Consider the following 13,848-nt stretch of genomic DNA (forward strand, 5'->3'; position numbering starts at 1 on the left):
TTAAAGTCCTACGTGATCTGAGTTCAGACCGGAGCAATCCAGGTCGGTTTCTATCTATTACGCAATTCCTCCCAGTACGAAAGGACAAGAGAAATGGGGCCCACTTCACTAAAGCGCCCCAAGTACAATAGATGATATGATCTCAATCTAAACAACTCACACAACCCACCGCCCGAGAGCCTCGGGCTTGTTAGGGTGGCAGAGCCCGGTAATTGCATAAAACTTAAACCTTTACTATCAGAGGTTCAACTCCTCTCCCTAACAACATGTTCGCACTTAACATTCTCTCACTAACCATTCCTATTCTTCTAGCCGTAGCTTTCCTAACTCTAGTAGAGCGCAAAGTACTAGGCTATATACAACTGCGCAAAGGGCCCAACATCGTAGGACCATTTGGACTGCTACAACCTATCGCAGACGCCCTAAAACTATTTACCAAAGAACCCCTACGACCCCTCACATCATCCATCTCCATATTCATCATAGCCCCCATCCTAGCACTTTCACTTGCATTAATCATATGAGTACCACTACCCATACCGTACCCACTCATCAATATAAACCTAGGTGTCTTATTCATACTAGCCATATCCAGTCTCGCCGTCTACTCAATCCTATGGTCGGGATGAGCCTCAAACTCAAAATACGCCCTAATTGGAGCCCTACGGGCCGTAGCTCAAACAATCTCATATGAAGTAACACTAGCCATCATTCTGCTATCAGTACTGCTAATGAACGGCTCATACACGCTAGCCGCACTAATCACCACACAAGAACATATCTGATTAGTCCTTCCCGCATGACCATTAGCCATAATATGATTCATCTCAACACTAGCAGAAACCAACCGAGCCCCCTTCGACCTAACAGAAGGAGAATCAGAGCTGGTTTCCGGCTTCAACGTAGAATACGCAGCAGGTCCTTTCGCCTTGTTCTTCATAGCAGAGTATGCCAACATCATTATAATAAACAGCCTAACAACAATCCTATTCTTCGGCGCATTCCACAACCCATACATGCCAGAACTATACACTATTAACTTCACCACCAAAACACTACTCCTCACAACCACCTTCCTATGGATCCGAGCATCCTACCCACGCTTCCGATACGACCAACTAATACACCTACTATGAAAAAATTTCCTGCCCCTTACACTCGCCCTGTGTATATGACATGTATCACTACCCATTATCACAGCCAGCATCCCACCCCAAATATAAGAAATATGTCTGACAAAAGAGTTACTTTGATAGAGTAAACCATAGAGGTTTAAATCCTCTTATTTCTAGAATTATAGGACTCGAACCTAATCTTAAGAACTCAAAAATCTTCGTGCTACCACATTACACTACATTCTACAGTAAGGTCAGCTAAATAAGCTATCGGGCCCATACCCCGAAAATGTTGGTTTATACCCTTCCCGTACTAATCAAACCCCCCATTCTCATCACCATCATATTCACCGTAATCGCAGGAACCACAATCGTACTAACAAGCTCACACTGACTCATAATTTGAATTGGGTTCGAAATAAATCTCCTAGCTATTATTCCAATCCTTATAAAAAAACATAACCCACGCTCCACAGAAGCAGCCACAAAATATTTCCTAATACAAGCCACCGCATCAATACTCTTAATAATAGGAATCATTATTAACCTCCTGCACTCAGGACAATGAACAATACCAAAAAACCCCAACCCCATAGCAACCACCATAGTAACAATCGCCCTAGCAATAAAACTAGGCCTAGCTCCATTCCACTTCTGAGTGCCAGAAGTTACACAAGGAATCCCCATATCCTCAGGCCTGATCCTACTAACATGACAAAAAATCGCACCCCTATCAGTCCTCTACCAAATCTCACCCATCATTAACCCCAACCTACTAATACCAATAGCAATCATATCAGTACTGATCGGGGGCTGAGGGGGACTCAACCAAACACAATTACGAAAAATCCTAGCATACTCCTCAATCGCCCACATGGGCTGAATAGCAGCAATCACACCATATAATCCCACTATAATAATCCTAAACTTAACAATCTACATCATCATAACACTAACAACATTCATGCTATTTATACACAACTCATCTACAACAACATCATCACTATCCCAAACATGAAACAAAACACCCCTGATTACATCCCTCATCCTCACCCTAATACTATCCCTAGGAGGCCTTCCACCCCTATCAGGATTTACACCAAAATGAATAATCATCCAAGAATTAACCAAAAACGAAATAATCATCATTCCAACCATGCTAGCCACCACAGCACTACTAAACCTATATTTCTACATACGACTCACCTACGCCACAGCACTAACCATATTCCCTTCAACAAACAATATAAAAATAAAATGACAATTCAACCCCACAAAAAAGATAATTCTCCTACCTCCCCTAACCGTACTATCAACCCTGCTACTTCCCCTAACACCACTAATATCAATCTTGGATTAGGAGTTTAGGTTAGACTAGACCAAGAGCCTTCAAAGCCCTAAGCAAGTTACACAGACTTAACTCCTGCATGCAACCCCAATAAGGACTGCAAGAATCTATCTCACATCAATTGATTGCAAATCAACCACTTTAATTAAGCTAAGCCCTTGCTAGACTGGTGGGCTCCAACCCCACGAACCTTTAGTTAACAGCTAAATACCCTAATCAACTGGCTTCAATCTACTTCTCCCGCCGCCTAGAAAAAAAAGGCGGGAGAAGCCCCGGCAGCGTTGAAGCTGCTTCTTTGAATTTGCAATTCAATATGATAATTCACCACAAGGCTTGGCAAAAAGAGGGCTCGAACCTCCGTCTTTAGATTTACAGTCTAATGCTTACTCAGCCATTTTACCTATGTTCATAACTCGCTGATTATTTTCTACTAACCACAAAGACATTGGCACCCTTTACCTTCTATTTGGTGCTTGAGCAGGTATGGTAGGGACTGCCCTCAGTCTCCTAATTCGAGCTGAACTTGGTCAACCTGGCTCTTTATTAGGAGATGATCAGATTTATAATGTAGTTGTTACCGCCCACGCATTTGTAATAATCTTTTTCATGGTCATGCCAATCATGATCGGGGGTTTCGGTAATTGATTAGTGCCTCTGATAATCGGCGCACCAGATATGGCATTCCCCCGGATAAACAATATGAGCTTTTGACTGCTACCCCCATCCTTCCTACTCCTACTTGCATCTTCAATGGTAGAAGCTGGCGCAGGTACTGGGTGAACCGTGTATCCCCCTCTAGCTGGCAATCTGGCCCATGCAGGAGCATCTGTAGACCTAACCATCTTTTCCCTCCACTTAGCAGGTGTCTCCTCAATCCTAGGTGCCATTAACTTTATCACAACCATCATTAATATAAAACCCCCAGCCCTATCACAATACCAGACACCTTTATTTGTATGATCTGTCCTAATCACTGCCGTACTACTACTTCTATCACTGCCAGTCCTAGCAGCTGGAATTACCATACTCCTAACAGATCGAAATCTTAATACAACCTTTTTCGACCCTGCCGGAGGGGGTGATCCTATTTTGTACCAACACTTATTCTGATTCTTTGGTCACCCGGAAGTATATATTCTAATTCTACCGGGATTTGGAATAATTTCACACATTGTTACATACTATTCAGGTAAAAAAGAACCTTTCGGTTATATAGGTATAGTTTGGGCCATAATGTCCATTGGTTTCCTGGGCTTTATTGTATGAGCACACCATATGTTTACAGTAGGCATGGACGTAGACACACGAGCATACTTTACATCAGCTACTATAATCATTGCCATCCCAACCGGAGTAAAGGTATTCAGCTGACTTGCAACCCTTCACGGAGGAAACATTAAATGATCCCCCGCTATGCTATGGGCCCTGGGCTTTATTTTCCTGTTTACCGTGGGTGGCCTAACGGGAATTGTATTGGCCAACTCCTCACTAGATATTGTCCTTCACGACACGTACTACGTAGTGGCCCATTTCCACTACGTACTATCCATGGGTGCAGTTTTCGCCATCATAGGAGGCTTCGTTCACTGATTCCCACTATTCTCAGGATATACTCTAGATGACACCTGAGCAAAAATCCACTTTACAATTATATTCGTGGGTGTTAACATAACATTCTTCCCTCAGCATTTTCTAGGTCTGTCCGGAATACCTCGACGTTATTCCGACTACCCAGACGCATATACAACCTGAAACACAATTTCCTCAATGGGCTCTTTCATTTCACTGACAGCTGTAATATTGATAATTTTCATAATTTGAGAAGCCTTTGCATCCAAACGAGAAGTGGCAATAGTAGAACAAACCACAACCAATCTTGAGTGGTTGCACGGATGTCCTCCCCCTTATCATACATTTGAAGAACCGACTTACGTTTCTCTAAAATAAGAAAGGAAGGAGTCGAACCCTCTGAAACTGGTTTCAAGCCAATGCCATAACCACTATGTCTTTCTCAATGAAGAGGTTCTAGTAAAAAAATTACATAACTTTGTCGAAGTTAAAGTATAGGCTTATACCCTTTGTACCTCTATGCCATACCCATTTCAACTAGGTTTCCAAGACGCCACTTCCCCTATTATAGAAGAACTCCTGCACTTCCACGACCACACATTAATAATTGTATTCCTAATTAGCTCCCTGGTACTATACATTATCTCACTCATACTAACAACCAAACTTACACATACTAGCACAATAGATGCCCAAGAAGTAGAAACTATCTGAACAATCCTGCCTGCCATTATCCTAGTCCTCATCGCACTACCCTCTCTACGAATCCTTTATATAATAGACGAAATCAACAACCCTTCTTTAACCGTGAAAACTATGGGTCATCAGTGATATTGAAGTTATGAGTATACAGACTATGAAGATCTAAACTTCGACTCATACATGATTCCTACACAAGAACTAAAGCCCGGAGAACTGCGGCTGTTAGAAGTCGACAACCGAGTGGTTCTACCCATGGAGATAACCATCCGAATGCTAATTTCATCCGAAGATGTCCTACACTCATGGGCCGTACCGTCCTTAGGCCTAAAAACCGATGCCATCCCAGGTCGACTCAACCAAACAACCCTAATAGGCACACGGCCTGGGCTATACTATGGGCAATGTTCAGAAATCTGTGGCTCAAACCACAGCTTCATGCCCATTGTCCTTGAATTAGTTCCACTAACTTACTTCGAAAAGTGATCAATAACCATACTTTAAGACCACTAAGAAGCTAATCAGAGCATTAACCTTTTAAGTTAAAGACTGAGAGTTTAAACCTCTCCTTAGTGACATGCCACAACTAGAGACGTCAACTTGATCAATCACTATCATGTCAATAGTCATCACACTATTTATTATATTTCAACTAAAAATCTCAAAATACACATACCCATGAAGCCCAGAACTCAAATCTTCTGCGACTCTAAAACAGCCCAGCCCCTGAGAAAAAAAATGAACGAAAATCTATTCTCCTCTTTCACTACCCCAACAATAATGGGCCTACCCATCGTTGTACTAATTATCATATTCCCAAGCATACTATTCCCCTCACCAAATCGATTGATTAGTAATCGCCTAGTCTCACTTCAACAATGACTAGTCCAACTAACAGCAAAACAAATACTGACCATCCACAGTCGTAAAGGACAGACATGAGCCCTAATACTAATATCTTTAATTATATTTATTGGCTCAACTAATCTACTCGGATTACTCCCACACTCATTCACACCCACAACACAACTCTCTATAAACCTAGGAATAGCCATCCCCCTGTGGGCAGCTACTGTGGTAGTTGGATTCCGACATAAGACAAAGGCATCCCTAGCTCACTTTCTACCCCAAGGAACACCTCTTCCCCTGATCCCTATGCTCGTAATTATTGAAACTATCAGCCTATTCATTCAACCTGTGGCCCTGGCCGTACGACTCACAGCCAACATTACTGCAGGCCACCTATTAATGCATCTGATCGGAGGAGCGGCCCTAGCCCTAATAAAAATCAACACCTCCATTGCTCTCATTACCTTTGTCGTCCTTGTTCTATTGACAATCCTTGAATTCGCCGTGGCCCTAATTCAGGCCTATGTCTTTACCCTACTAGTAAGCCTATATCTACACGACAATACCTAATGACCCACCAAACTCACGCCTACCACATAGTAAACCCAAGCCCATGGCCCCTCACAGGAGCCCTCTCAGCCCTGCTAATAACTTCGGGACTAGCAATATGATTTCACTTTAACTCAACACTGCTACTAACACTGGGAATAACAACCAACCTATTGACCATATACCAGTGATGGCGAGATGTTATTCGAGAAAGCACATTCCAAGGACACCACACACCCATCGTACAAAAGGGGTTGCGATACGGAATAGTCCTTTTTATCATTTCAGAAGTATTCTTCTTTGCAGGCTTCTTTTGAGCCTTTTACCACTCAAGCCTTGCCCCAACACCTGAGCTTGGAGGATGCTGGCCTCCCACAGGAATCATCCCTCTAAACCCCCTAGAAGTCCCCCTGCTAAACACCTCAGTGTTACTAGCCTCCGGCGTATCTATTACCTGGGCCCACCACAGCCTAATAGAAGGCAACCGCAAACAGATACTCCAAGCCCTATTTATCACCATTTCCCTGGGAGTTTATTTCACCTTACTCCAAGCCTCAGAATACTACGAAACATCCTTTACAATCTCTGATGGCGTGTACGGATCCACTTTTTTCATAGCCACAGGATTCCACGGACTGCATGTCATTATTGGATCCACTTTCCTTATTGTATGTTTCCTCCGCCAACTAAAATACCACTTCACATCCAGTCACCACTTCGGATTCGAAGCTGCTGCCTGGTATTGACACTTTGTAGACGTAGTATGATTATTCCTATATGTATCCATTTATTGATGAGGATCTTATTTCTTTAGTATCAATTAGTACAATTGACTTCCAATCAATCAGTTTCGGTCCAACCCGAAAAGAAATAATAAACATAATAATAACCCTCCTCATCAACACAACACTATCCGCACTACTAGTATTAATCGCATTTTGACTACCCCAACTAAATGTATATGCAGAAAAAGCAAGCCCATACGAGTGTGGCTTTGATCCAATGGGGTCAGCCCGCTTGCCCTTCTCAATAAAATTTTTCCTAGTTGCCATTACATTTCTGCTATTCGACCTAGAAATCGCACTACTACTCCCCCTCCCATGGGCCTCACAGACAAACAACCTATCAACCATGCTCACTATGGCCCTTTTATTAATCTCCCTTCTGGCCGCAAGCTTAGCATATGAATGAACCCAAAAAGGACTAGAGTGATCCGAATATGATAATTAGTTTAAACAAAACAAATGATTTCGACTCATTAGATTGTAGGCGTTCTATAATTATCAAATGTCTATTGTATATATTAATATCTTTTTAGCTTTCACTGTATCTCTTTTAGGTCTCCTAGTCTATCGATCACACCTCATATCCTCGCTACTATGCTTAGAGGGCATGATGCTGTCTCTATTCATTATAATAACTGTAGTAATCCTAAATAACCACTTCACACTAGCCAACATGACTCCAATCATCCTTCTAGTATTCGCTGCCTGCGAAGCAGCCCTGGGCCTGTCCCTACTAGTAATAGTCTCTAATACTTACGGAACTGACTACGTACAAAATCTGAACCTCTTGCAATGCTAAAAATCATTATTCCAACTATAATACTAATCCCCCTTACTTGACTGTCCAAACCCACCATAATTTGAATTAACTCAACAGCCCACAGCCTGCTAATCAGCCTTATTAGTCTATCCTACCTTAACCAATTCAATGACAACAGCCTCAACTTCTCATTACTCTTTTTCTCAGACTCACTTTCCGCACCCCTACTAGCACTAACAACCTGGCTCCTACCCCTAATGCTGACAGCCAGCCAATACCATCTGTCAAAAGAAACCACTACCCGAAAAAAGCTATACATTACCATACTTACCTTTCTCCAACTATTTCTAATTATAACATTTACTGCCACAGAACTTATCATATTTTATATCCTATTCGAAGCCACACTCGTACCCACTTTAATTATTATCACCCGATGAGGTAACCAAACAGAACGACTTAATGCAGGACTGTACTTTATATTCTACACCCTAGTGGGCTCACTACCTTTACTAGTCGCACTATTATATATCCAAAACACAACTGGCTCCCTAAACTTCCTAATCGCACAATACTGAGTCAAACCTATTTCAACCACTTGGTCCAATATCTTCCTATGACTAGCATGCATAATGGCCTTTATAGTAAAAATACCCCTGTACGGACTACACCTATGACTCCCCAAAGCACACGTAGAAGCCCCTATCGCCGGATCAATAGTCCTAGCAGCCGTACTTTTAAAGCTAGGGGGCTATGGAATAATACGCATTACTGTACTACTAAACCCTCTAACCGGTCAAATAGCATACCCATTCCTAATATTATCCCTATGAGGCATAATCATAACAAGCTCCATCTGCTTACGCCAAACAGACTTAAAGTCTCTAATCGCATACTCATCAGTAAGTCACATGGCCCTGGTAATTGTAGCAGTACTCATCCAAACACCATGAAGTTACATAGGAGCAACAGCCCTAATAATTGCCCACGGACTCACATCATCCATATTATTCTGCCTAGCAAACTCAAACTATGAGCGCGTACACAGCCGAACCATAATCCTAGCACGAGGACTACAAACCCTATTGCCACTAATAGCTGCCTGATGACTACTAGCCAGTCTAGCAAACCTAGCTCTTCCACCAACCATTAACCTGCTAGGAGAACTATTTGTAGTAATAGCATCCTTTTCATGATCCAACATCACCATCGCCCTCATAGGGACAAACATCATCATCACAGCCCTATACTCTCTATACATGCTAATCACGACCCAACGGGGAAAACAAACAAGCCACATTAAAAACATCAAACCGTCATTTACACGAGAAAACGCCCTAATAGCCCTGCACCTCCTCCCACTACTACTCCTCTCGCTCAATCCTAAGATCGTTCTAGGACCTATTTACTGTAAACATAGTTTAACACAAAACACCAGATTGTGAATCTGGTAATAGAAGATTGAACCTTCTTGTCTACCGAAAAAGTACGCAAGAACTGCTAATTCATGCCCCCATGCTTAAAAGCATGGCTTTTTCAACTTTTATAGGATAGAAGTGATCCGTTGGTCTTAGGAATCAAAAAATTGGTGCAACTCCAAATAAAAGTAATAAATCTATTTAACTCTCTTATTACAACAGCAATGTTCATTCTACTTTTGCCGATCATCATAACTAGTACTCAAGTGTATAAAAACAACCTGTATCCTAACTACGTAAAAACTACAACTTCCTATGCTTTCGCCATTATTACAATTCCAGCCCTAATATTTATTTACTCAGGACAAGAAACAATTATCTCAAATTGACACTGAATAACAATCCAAACACTAAAACTCTCCATAAGCTTTAAACTCGACTACTTCTCAATTATTTTCGTACCCGTAGCACTCTTCGTCACATGATCTATTATAGAATTTTCAATATGATATATACATGCCGATCCACATATCAACCGGTTCTTTAAATACCTTCTCATATTTCTTATCACTATAATTATTCTAGTAACCGCCAACAACCTATTTCAGTTATTCATCGGTTGGGAGGGGGTAGGAATCATATCTTTCCTGCTTATCGGGTGATGATATGGTCGAACAGACGCCAATACTGCAGCCCTGCAAGCAGTGCTTTATAACCGCGTCGGAGACGTAGGGTTCATTCTAGCCATAGCATGATTTCTCACCAACTCAAACACATGAGAACTTCAGCAAATCTTTATTACAAAACACGAAAACCTAAACACACCTTTAATAGGACTCCTCCTAGCAGCCACTGGCAAATCCGCCCAATTTGGCCTACACCCATGACTACCCTCAGCCATAGAAGGACCCACACCTGTATCAGCCCTACTCCACTCAAGCACAATGGTGGTAGCCGGTGTATTCCTATTAATCCGCTTTCATCCCCTGATAGAACAAAGCAAGACCGCACAGACCCTCACACTATGCCTAGGGGCCACCACCACCCTATTTACAGCAATCTGCGCCCTAACACAAAACGATATCAAGAAAATCGTTGCCTTCTCTACCTCCAGCCAACTAGGCCTCATAATCGTAACAATCGGAATTAACCAACCATACCTTGCATTCCTGCATATCTGCACACACGCATTCTTTAAAGCCATATTATTTATATGCTCCGGCTCAATTATCCACAGTCTAAATGATGAGCAAGACATTCGAAAAATAGGCGGATTATTCAAATCAATACCATTCACCACCACCTCCTTAATCGTAGGAAGCCTTGCACTCACAGGAATGCCCTTCCTAACAGGATTCTACTCTAAAGACCTAATTATCGAAGCCGCCAACATGTCATACACCAATGCTTGGGCCCTACTAATAACACTCATCGCCACATCCCTAACAGCCGTCTACAGTACCCGAATCATATTCTTCGCACTCCTAGAACAACCCCGCTTTAACCCTCTAAACCTAATCAATGAAAATAACCCCTTCCTAATTAACTCTATCAAACGTCTCCTAGTCGGAAGCATTCTTGCAGGCTATTTAATCTCCCACAACATCCCCCCAATAACCACCCCCCAAATAACTATACCCTATTACCTAAAACTAACTGCCCTTGCAGTTACTATCACAGGCTTTGTCTTAGCACTAGAACTCAACCTCATAACCAAAAACCTAAAACTCAACCCTGCTTCAAGCATATTTAAATTTTCCAACCTCCTAGGATATTTCCCAACCATCACCCACCGCTCCCTACCACTAGCCAGCCTAACAATAGGCCAAAAATCCGCATCAACACTACTAGACCTCATTTGACTAGAAAATGTATTACCAAAATCCATTTCACACTTCCAAATAAAATCATCAATCATCGTATCCAACCAAAAGGGACTAATCAAACTCTACTTCCTGTCATTCATAATCACCCTAACAATCAGCCTACTCTTACTTAATTACCACGAGTAATCTCCATAATTACTAAAACACCAGTAAGTAATGATCAGCCCGTCACAATAACCAACCAGGTCCCATAACTATACAAGGCAGCAATTCCTATGGCCTCCTCACTAAAAAAGCCTGAATCACCAGTATCATAAATCACCCAATCACCCGCACCATTAAACTTAAAAACAACTTCAATTTCGTTTTCCTCAAGAATATAGCAAGCTGTTAACAACTCTGCCAACACCCCTGTAATAAACATTGCCAACACAGCCTTATTAGAAACCCAGGCCTCAGGATAAGGCTCCGTCGCCATGGCCGTAGTATAACCAAACACCACAAGCATTCCCCCCAAGTAGATTAAAAAAACCATTAAGCCTAAAAATGATCCACCAAAACTCAACACAATACCACACCCAATACCGCCAGCCACAATCAAACCAAAACCCCCGTAGATTGGTGAAGGCTTTGAAGAAAAACTAACAAAGCTCACCACAAATATAGTACTTAGGATAAATACAATGTATGTTATCATTATTCCCACATGGAATTTAACCATGACCAATGGCATGAAAAACCATCGTTGTATTTCAACTACAAGAACTTAATGACCAACATTCGAAAATCTCACCCGCTCATTAAAATTGTCAACGAATCATTCATCGATCTCCCCACCCCATCCAACATCTCAGCATGATGAAACTTCGGATCGCTATTAGGAATCTGCCTAATCTTACAGATTCTGACAGGCCTATTTCTAGCCATACACTACACATCAGACACAACAACCGCCTTTTCATCAGTAACACACATCTGCCGAGACGTCAACTATGGCTGAATTATCCGATATATGCACGCCAACGGGGCCTCCATGTTTTTCATCTGCCTGTTCATGCACGCCGGCCGAGGAATGTACTACGGATCCTACACGTTCTCAGAAACATGGAACATTGGAATTCTACTATTATTTACAGTAATAGCCACCGCATTCATAGGTTACGTCTTACCATGAGGCCAAATATCATTCTGAGGTGCCACAGTTATCACCAACCTCCTATCAGCCATCCCATATATCGGGACCAACCTAGTAGAATGGATCTGAGGGGGCTTCTCAGTGGATAAAGCCACATTAACACGATTCTTCGCCTTCCACTTCATCCTCCCATTTATCATCCTGGCCCTGGCAATCATCCATCTGCTATTCCTGCACGAAACAGGCTCCAATAACCCCTCAGGAATGACATCAGACACAGACAAAATCCCATTCCATCCCTACTACACCATTAAGGACATCCTAGGCCTCCTACTCCTAATCCTAATACTAATGCTCCTAGTACTATTCTCACCAGACCTCCTAGGAGACCCCGACAACTACACACCAGCCAACCCCCTAAACACCCCACCACATATCAAGCCAGAGTGATATTTCCTGTTCGCATACGCAATTCTTCGATCCATCCCTAACAAACTAGGAGGCGTATTAGCCTTGATTCTATCAATCCTAATTCTAGCAGTAGTGCCACTGCTGCACACCTCAAAACAACGAGGAATAATGTTCCGACCAATCAGCCAATGTCTGTTCTGACTCTTAGTGGCAGACCTACTAACTCTAACATGAATTGGAGGACAACCAGTGGAACACCCATTCATCACCATCGGCCAGCTCGCCTCCATCATATACTTCTCCATCATCTTAATCCTAATACCCATCTCCGGTATCATCGAAAATCATCTTTTAAAATGAAGAGCCTTTGTAGTACATATAATACCTTGGTCTTGTAAACCAAAAAAGGAGAGTACACCCTCCCTAAGGCTTCAAGGAAGAAGCAACAGCTCCACCATCAACACCCAAAGCTGAAATTCTATTTAAACTATTCCTTGCAAACCCCACTCCCCTAAATACCAAAAACCCATGCGTCCGCAACGCCACAAACACCAAAGCAAACATCCGCCCACCAACTTCGCCAGAACACAATATACACATTTCGTGCCAATCACGTAGTATTCATAGATACCAAAATATTAACAACAACAACCAAGCATTCACGCTATCAAAACACACCACCCACACTAACATATTAAACAACCAACCCCAAACGCACCCACCACACAATCACATAACTAACCACCCCACTCAAGCAGTAACACGTCTGCGTAAGCTTAATGTATTAGGACATGTCATGCATATTACACGCGAGTTATAGTCCTGCAAGCACAATACACTAAGGCATCTCATGTACACTGCACACACTAATTAACAGCGCTTGCATAATTGTAATGTATTAAGACATACTATGTATATCGTGCATTAATTGATAGTCCCCATGAATATTAAGTACCTATATAACTGTAATGTATTAAGACATACTATGTATATCGTGCATTAATTGATAGTCCCCATGAATATTAAGTACCTATATAACTGTAATGTATTAAGACATACTATGTATATCGTGCATTAATTGATAGTCCCCATGAATATTAAGCATGCACAATATATTCATGATATTACATAAGACATATAGTGTATAACGTGCATAAGACTAGTTTAATCAACTATACCCTATGGATCTTAATTATCCGAGAGCTTAATGACCATGCCTCGAGAAACCAGCAACCCTTGCTTGGGCGTGTATCTCTTCTCGCTCCGGGCCCATTTCAACGTGGGGGTTTCTATACCGAAACTATACCTGGCATCTGGTTCTTACTTCAGGACCATTACGAACCTCAATCCAATCCTTCATTTATCTCAAATGGGACATCTCGAT

At 42.0% G+C, this 13,848-nt stretch overlaps 13 protein-coding genes across 13 annotated transcripts, besides 23 other annotated features; 12 read left to right on the plus strand and 1 right to left on the minus strand. All coding sequences in view use genetic code 2, as the record gives it.

Moving 5' to 3' along the window:
- Window positions 1-189, plus strand: part of an rRNA (l-rRNA) that runs on past the window's edge.
- Window positions 190-264, plus strand: a tRNA (tRNA-Leu).
- A 2-nt stretch (window positions 265-266) lies between these two features.
- Window positions 267-1,222, plus strand: ND1 (NADH dehydrogenase subunit 1). Its single transcript has one exon. A coding segment is annotated over exon 1 (956 nt).
- Window positions 1,223-1,291, plus strand: a tRNA (tRNA-Ile).
- Window positions 1,289-1,361, minus strand: a tRNA (tRNA-Gln).
- Window position 1,362: 1 nt separating this feature from the next.
- Window positions 1,363-1,431, plus strand: a tRNA (tRNA-Met).
- On the plus strand, window positions 1,432-2,473 carry ND2 (NADH dehydrogenase subunit 2). Its single transcript has one exon. A coding segment is annotated over exon 1 (1,042 nt).
- Window positions 2,474-2,541, plus strand: a tRNA (tRNA-Trp).
- Window positions 2,542-2,554: 13 nt separating this feature from the next.
- Window positions 2,555-2,623, minus strand: a tRNA (tRNA-Ala).
- Window position 2,624: 1 nt separating this feature from the next.
- Window positions 2,625-2,697, minus strand: a tRNA (tRNA-Asn).
- Window positions 2,698-2,729: an origin of replication (origin of L-strand replication; OLR).
- Window positions 2,730-2,797, minus strand: a tRNA (tRNA-Cys).
- Window positions 2,798-2,864, minus strand: a tRNA (tRNA-Tyr).
- A 1-nt stretch (window position 2,865) lies between these two features.
- COX1 (cytochrome c oxidase subunit I) lies at window positions 2,866-4,410 on the plus strand. The gene has a single exon. The coding sequence runs from the start codon at window positions 2,866-2,868 to the stop codon at window positions 4,408-4,410; it is 1,545 nt and encodes a 514-aa protein (YP_007625655.1).
- Window positions 4,409-4,478, minus strand: a tRNA (tRNA-Ser).
- Window positions 4,479-4,482: 4 nt separating this feature from the next.
- Window positions 4,483-4,551, plus strand: a tRNA (tRNA-Asp).
- COX2 (cytochrome c oxidase subunit II) lies at window positions 4,552-5,235 on the plus strand. The gene has a single exon. The coding sequence runs from the start codon at window positions 4,552-4,554 to the stop codon at window positions 5,233-5,235; it is 684 nt and encodes a 227-aa protein (YP_007625656.1).
- A 3-nt stretch (window positions 5,236-5,238) lies between these two features.
- Window positions 5,239-5,307, plus strand: a tRNA (tRNA-Lys).
- Window position 5,308: 1 nt separating this feature from the next.
- ATP8 (ATP synthase F0 subunit 8) lies at window positions 5,309-5,512 on the plus strand. Its single transcript has one exon. It carries the CDS (start codon window positions 5,309-5,311, stop codon window positions 5,510-5,512), a length of 204 nt encoding a protein of 67 aa, YP_007625657.1.
- On the plus strand, window positions 5,470-6,150 carry ATP6 (ATP synthase F0 subunit 6). Its single transcript has one exon. The coding sequence runs from the start codon at window positions 5,470-5,472 to the stop codon at window positions 6,148-6,150; it is 681 nt and encodes a 226-aa protein (YP_007625658.1).
- Window positions 6,150-6,933, plus strand: COX3 (cytochrome c oxidase subunit III). Its single transcript has one exon. A coding segment is annotated over exon 1 (784 nt).
- Window positions 6,934-7,002, plus strand: a tRNA (tRNA-Gly).
- ND3 (NADH dehydrogenase subunit 3) lies at window positions 7,003-7,349 on the plus strand. Its single transcript has one exon. A coding segment is annotated over exon 1 (347 nt).
- Window positions 7,350-7,416, plus strand: a tRNA (tRNA-Arg).
- On the plus strand, window positions 7,417-7,713 carry ND4L (NADH dehydrogenase subunit 4L). The gene has a single exon. The coding sequence runs from the start codon at window positions 7,417-7,419 to the stop codon at window positions 7,711-7,713; it is 297 nt and encodes a 98-aa protein (YP_007625661.1).
- ND4 (NADH dehydrogenase subunit 4) lies at window positions 7,707-9,084 on the plus strand. The gene has a single exon. A coding segment is annotated over exon 1 (1,378 nt).
- Window positions 9,085-9,154, plus strand: a tRNA (tRNA-His).
- Window positions 9,155-9,213, plus strand: a tRNA (tRNA-Ser).
- Window positions 9,214-9,283, plus strand: a tRNA (tRNA-Leu).
- Window positions 9,284-11,104, plus strand: ND5 (NADH dehydrogenase subunit 5). The gene has a single exon. The coding sequence runs from the start codon at window positions 9,284-9,286 to the stop codon at window positions 11,102-11,104; it is 1,821 nt and encodes a 606-aa protein (YP_007625663.1).
- On the minus strand, window positions 11,088-11,615 carry ND6 (NADH dehydrogenase subunit 6). Its single transcript has one exon. The coding sequence runs from the start codon at window positions 11,613-11,615 to the stop codon at window positions 11,088-11,090; it is 528 nt and encodes a 175-aa protein (YP_007625664.1).
- Window positions 11,616-11,684, minus strand: a tRNA (tRNA-Glu).
- A 3-nt stretch (window positions 11,685-11,687) lies between these two features.
- Window positions 11,688-12,827, plus strand: CYTB (cytochrome b). Its single transcript has one exon. It carries the CDS (start codon window positions 11,688-11,690, stop codon window positions 12,825-12,827), a length of 1,140 nt encoding a protein of 379 aa, YP_007625665.1.
- Window positions 12,828-12,895, plus strand: a tRNA (tRNA-Thr).
- Window positions 12,896-12,961, minus strand: a tRNA (tRNA-Pro).
- Window positions 12,962-13,848: a D loop.

The sequence above is a fragment of the mitochondrial genome of Hyaena hyaena (genome assembly GCF_003009895.1).
Source record: "Hyaena hyaena isolate Cerza mitochondrion, complete genome".
Taxonomy (NCBI): domain Eukaryota; kingdom Metazoa; phylum Chordata; class Mammalia; order Carnivora; family Hyaenidae; genus Hyaena; species Hyaena hyaena.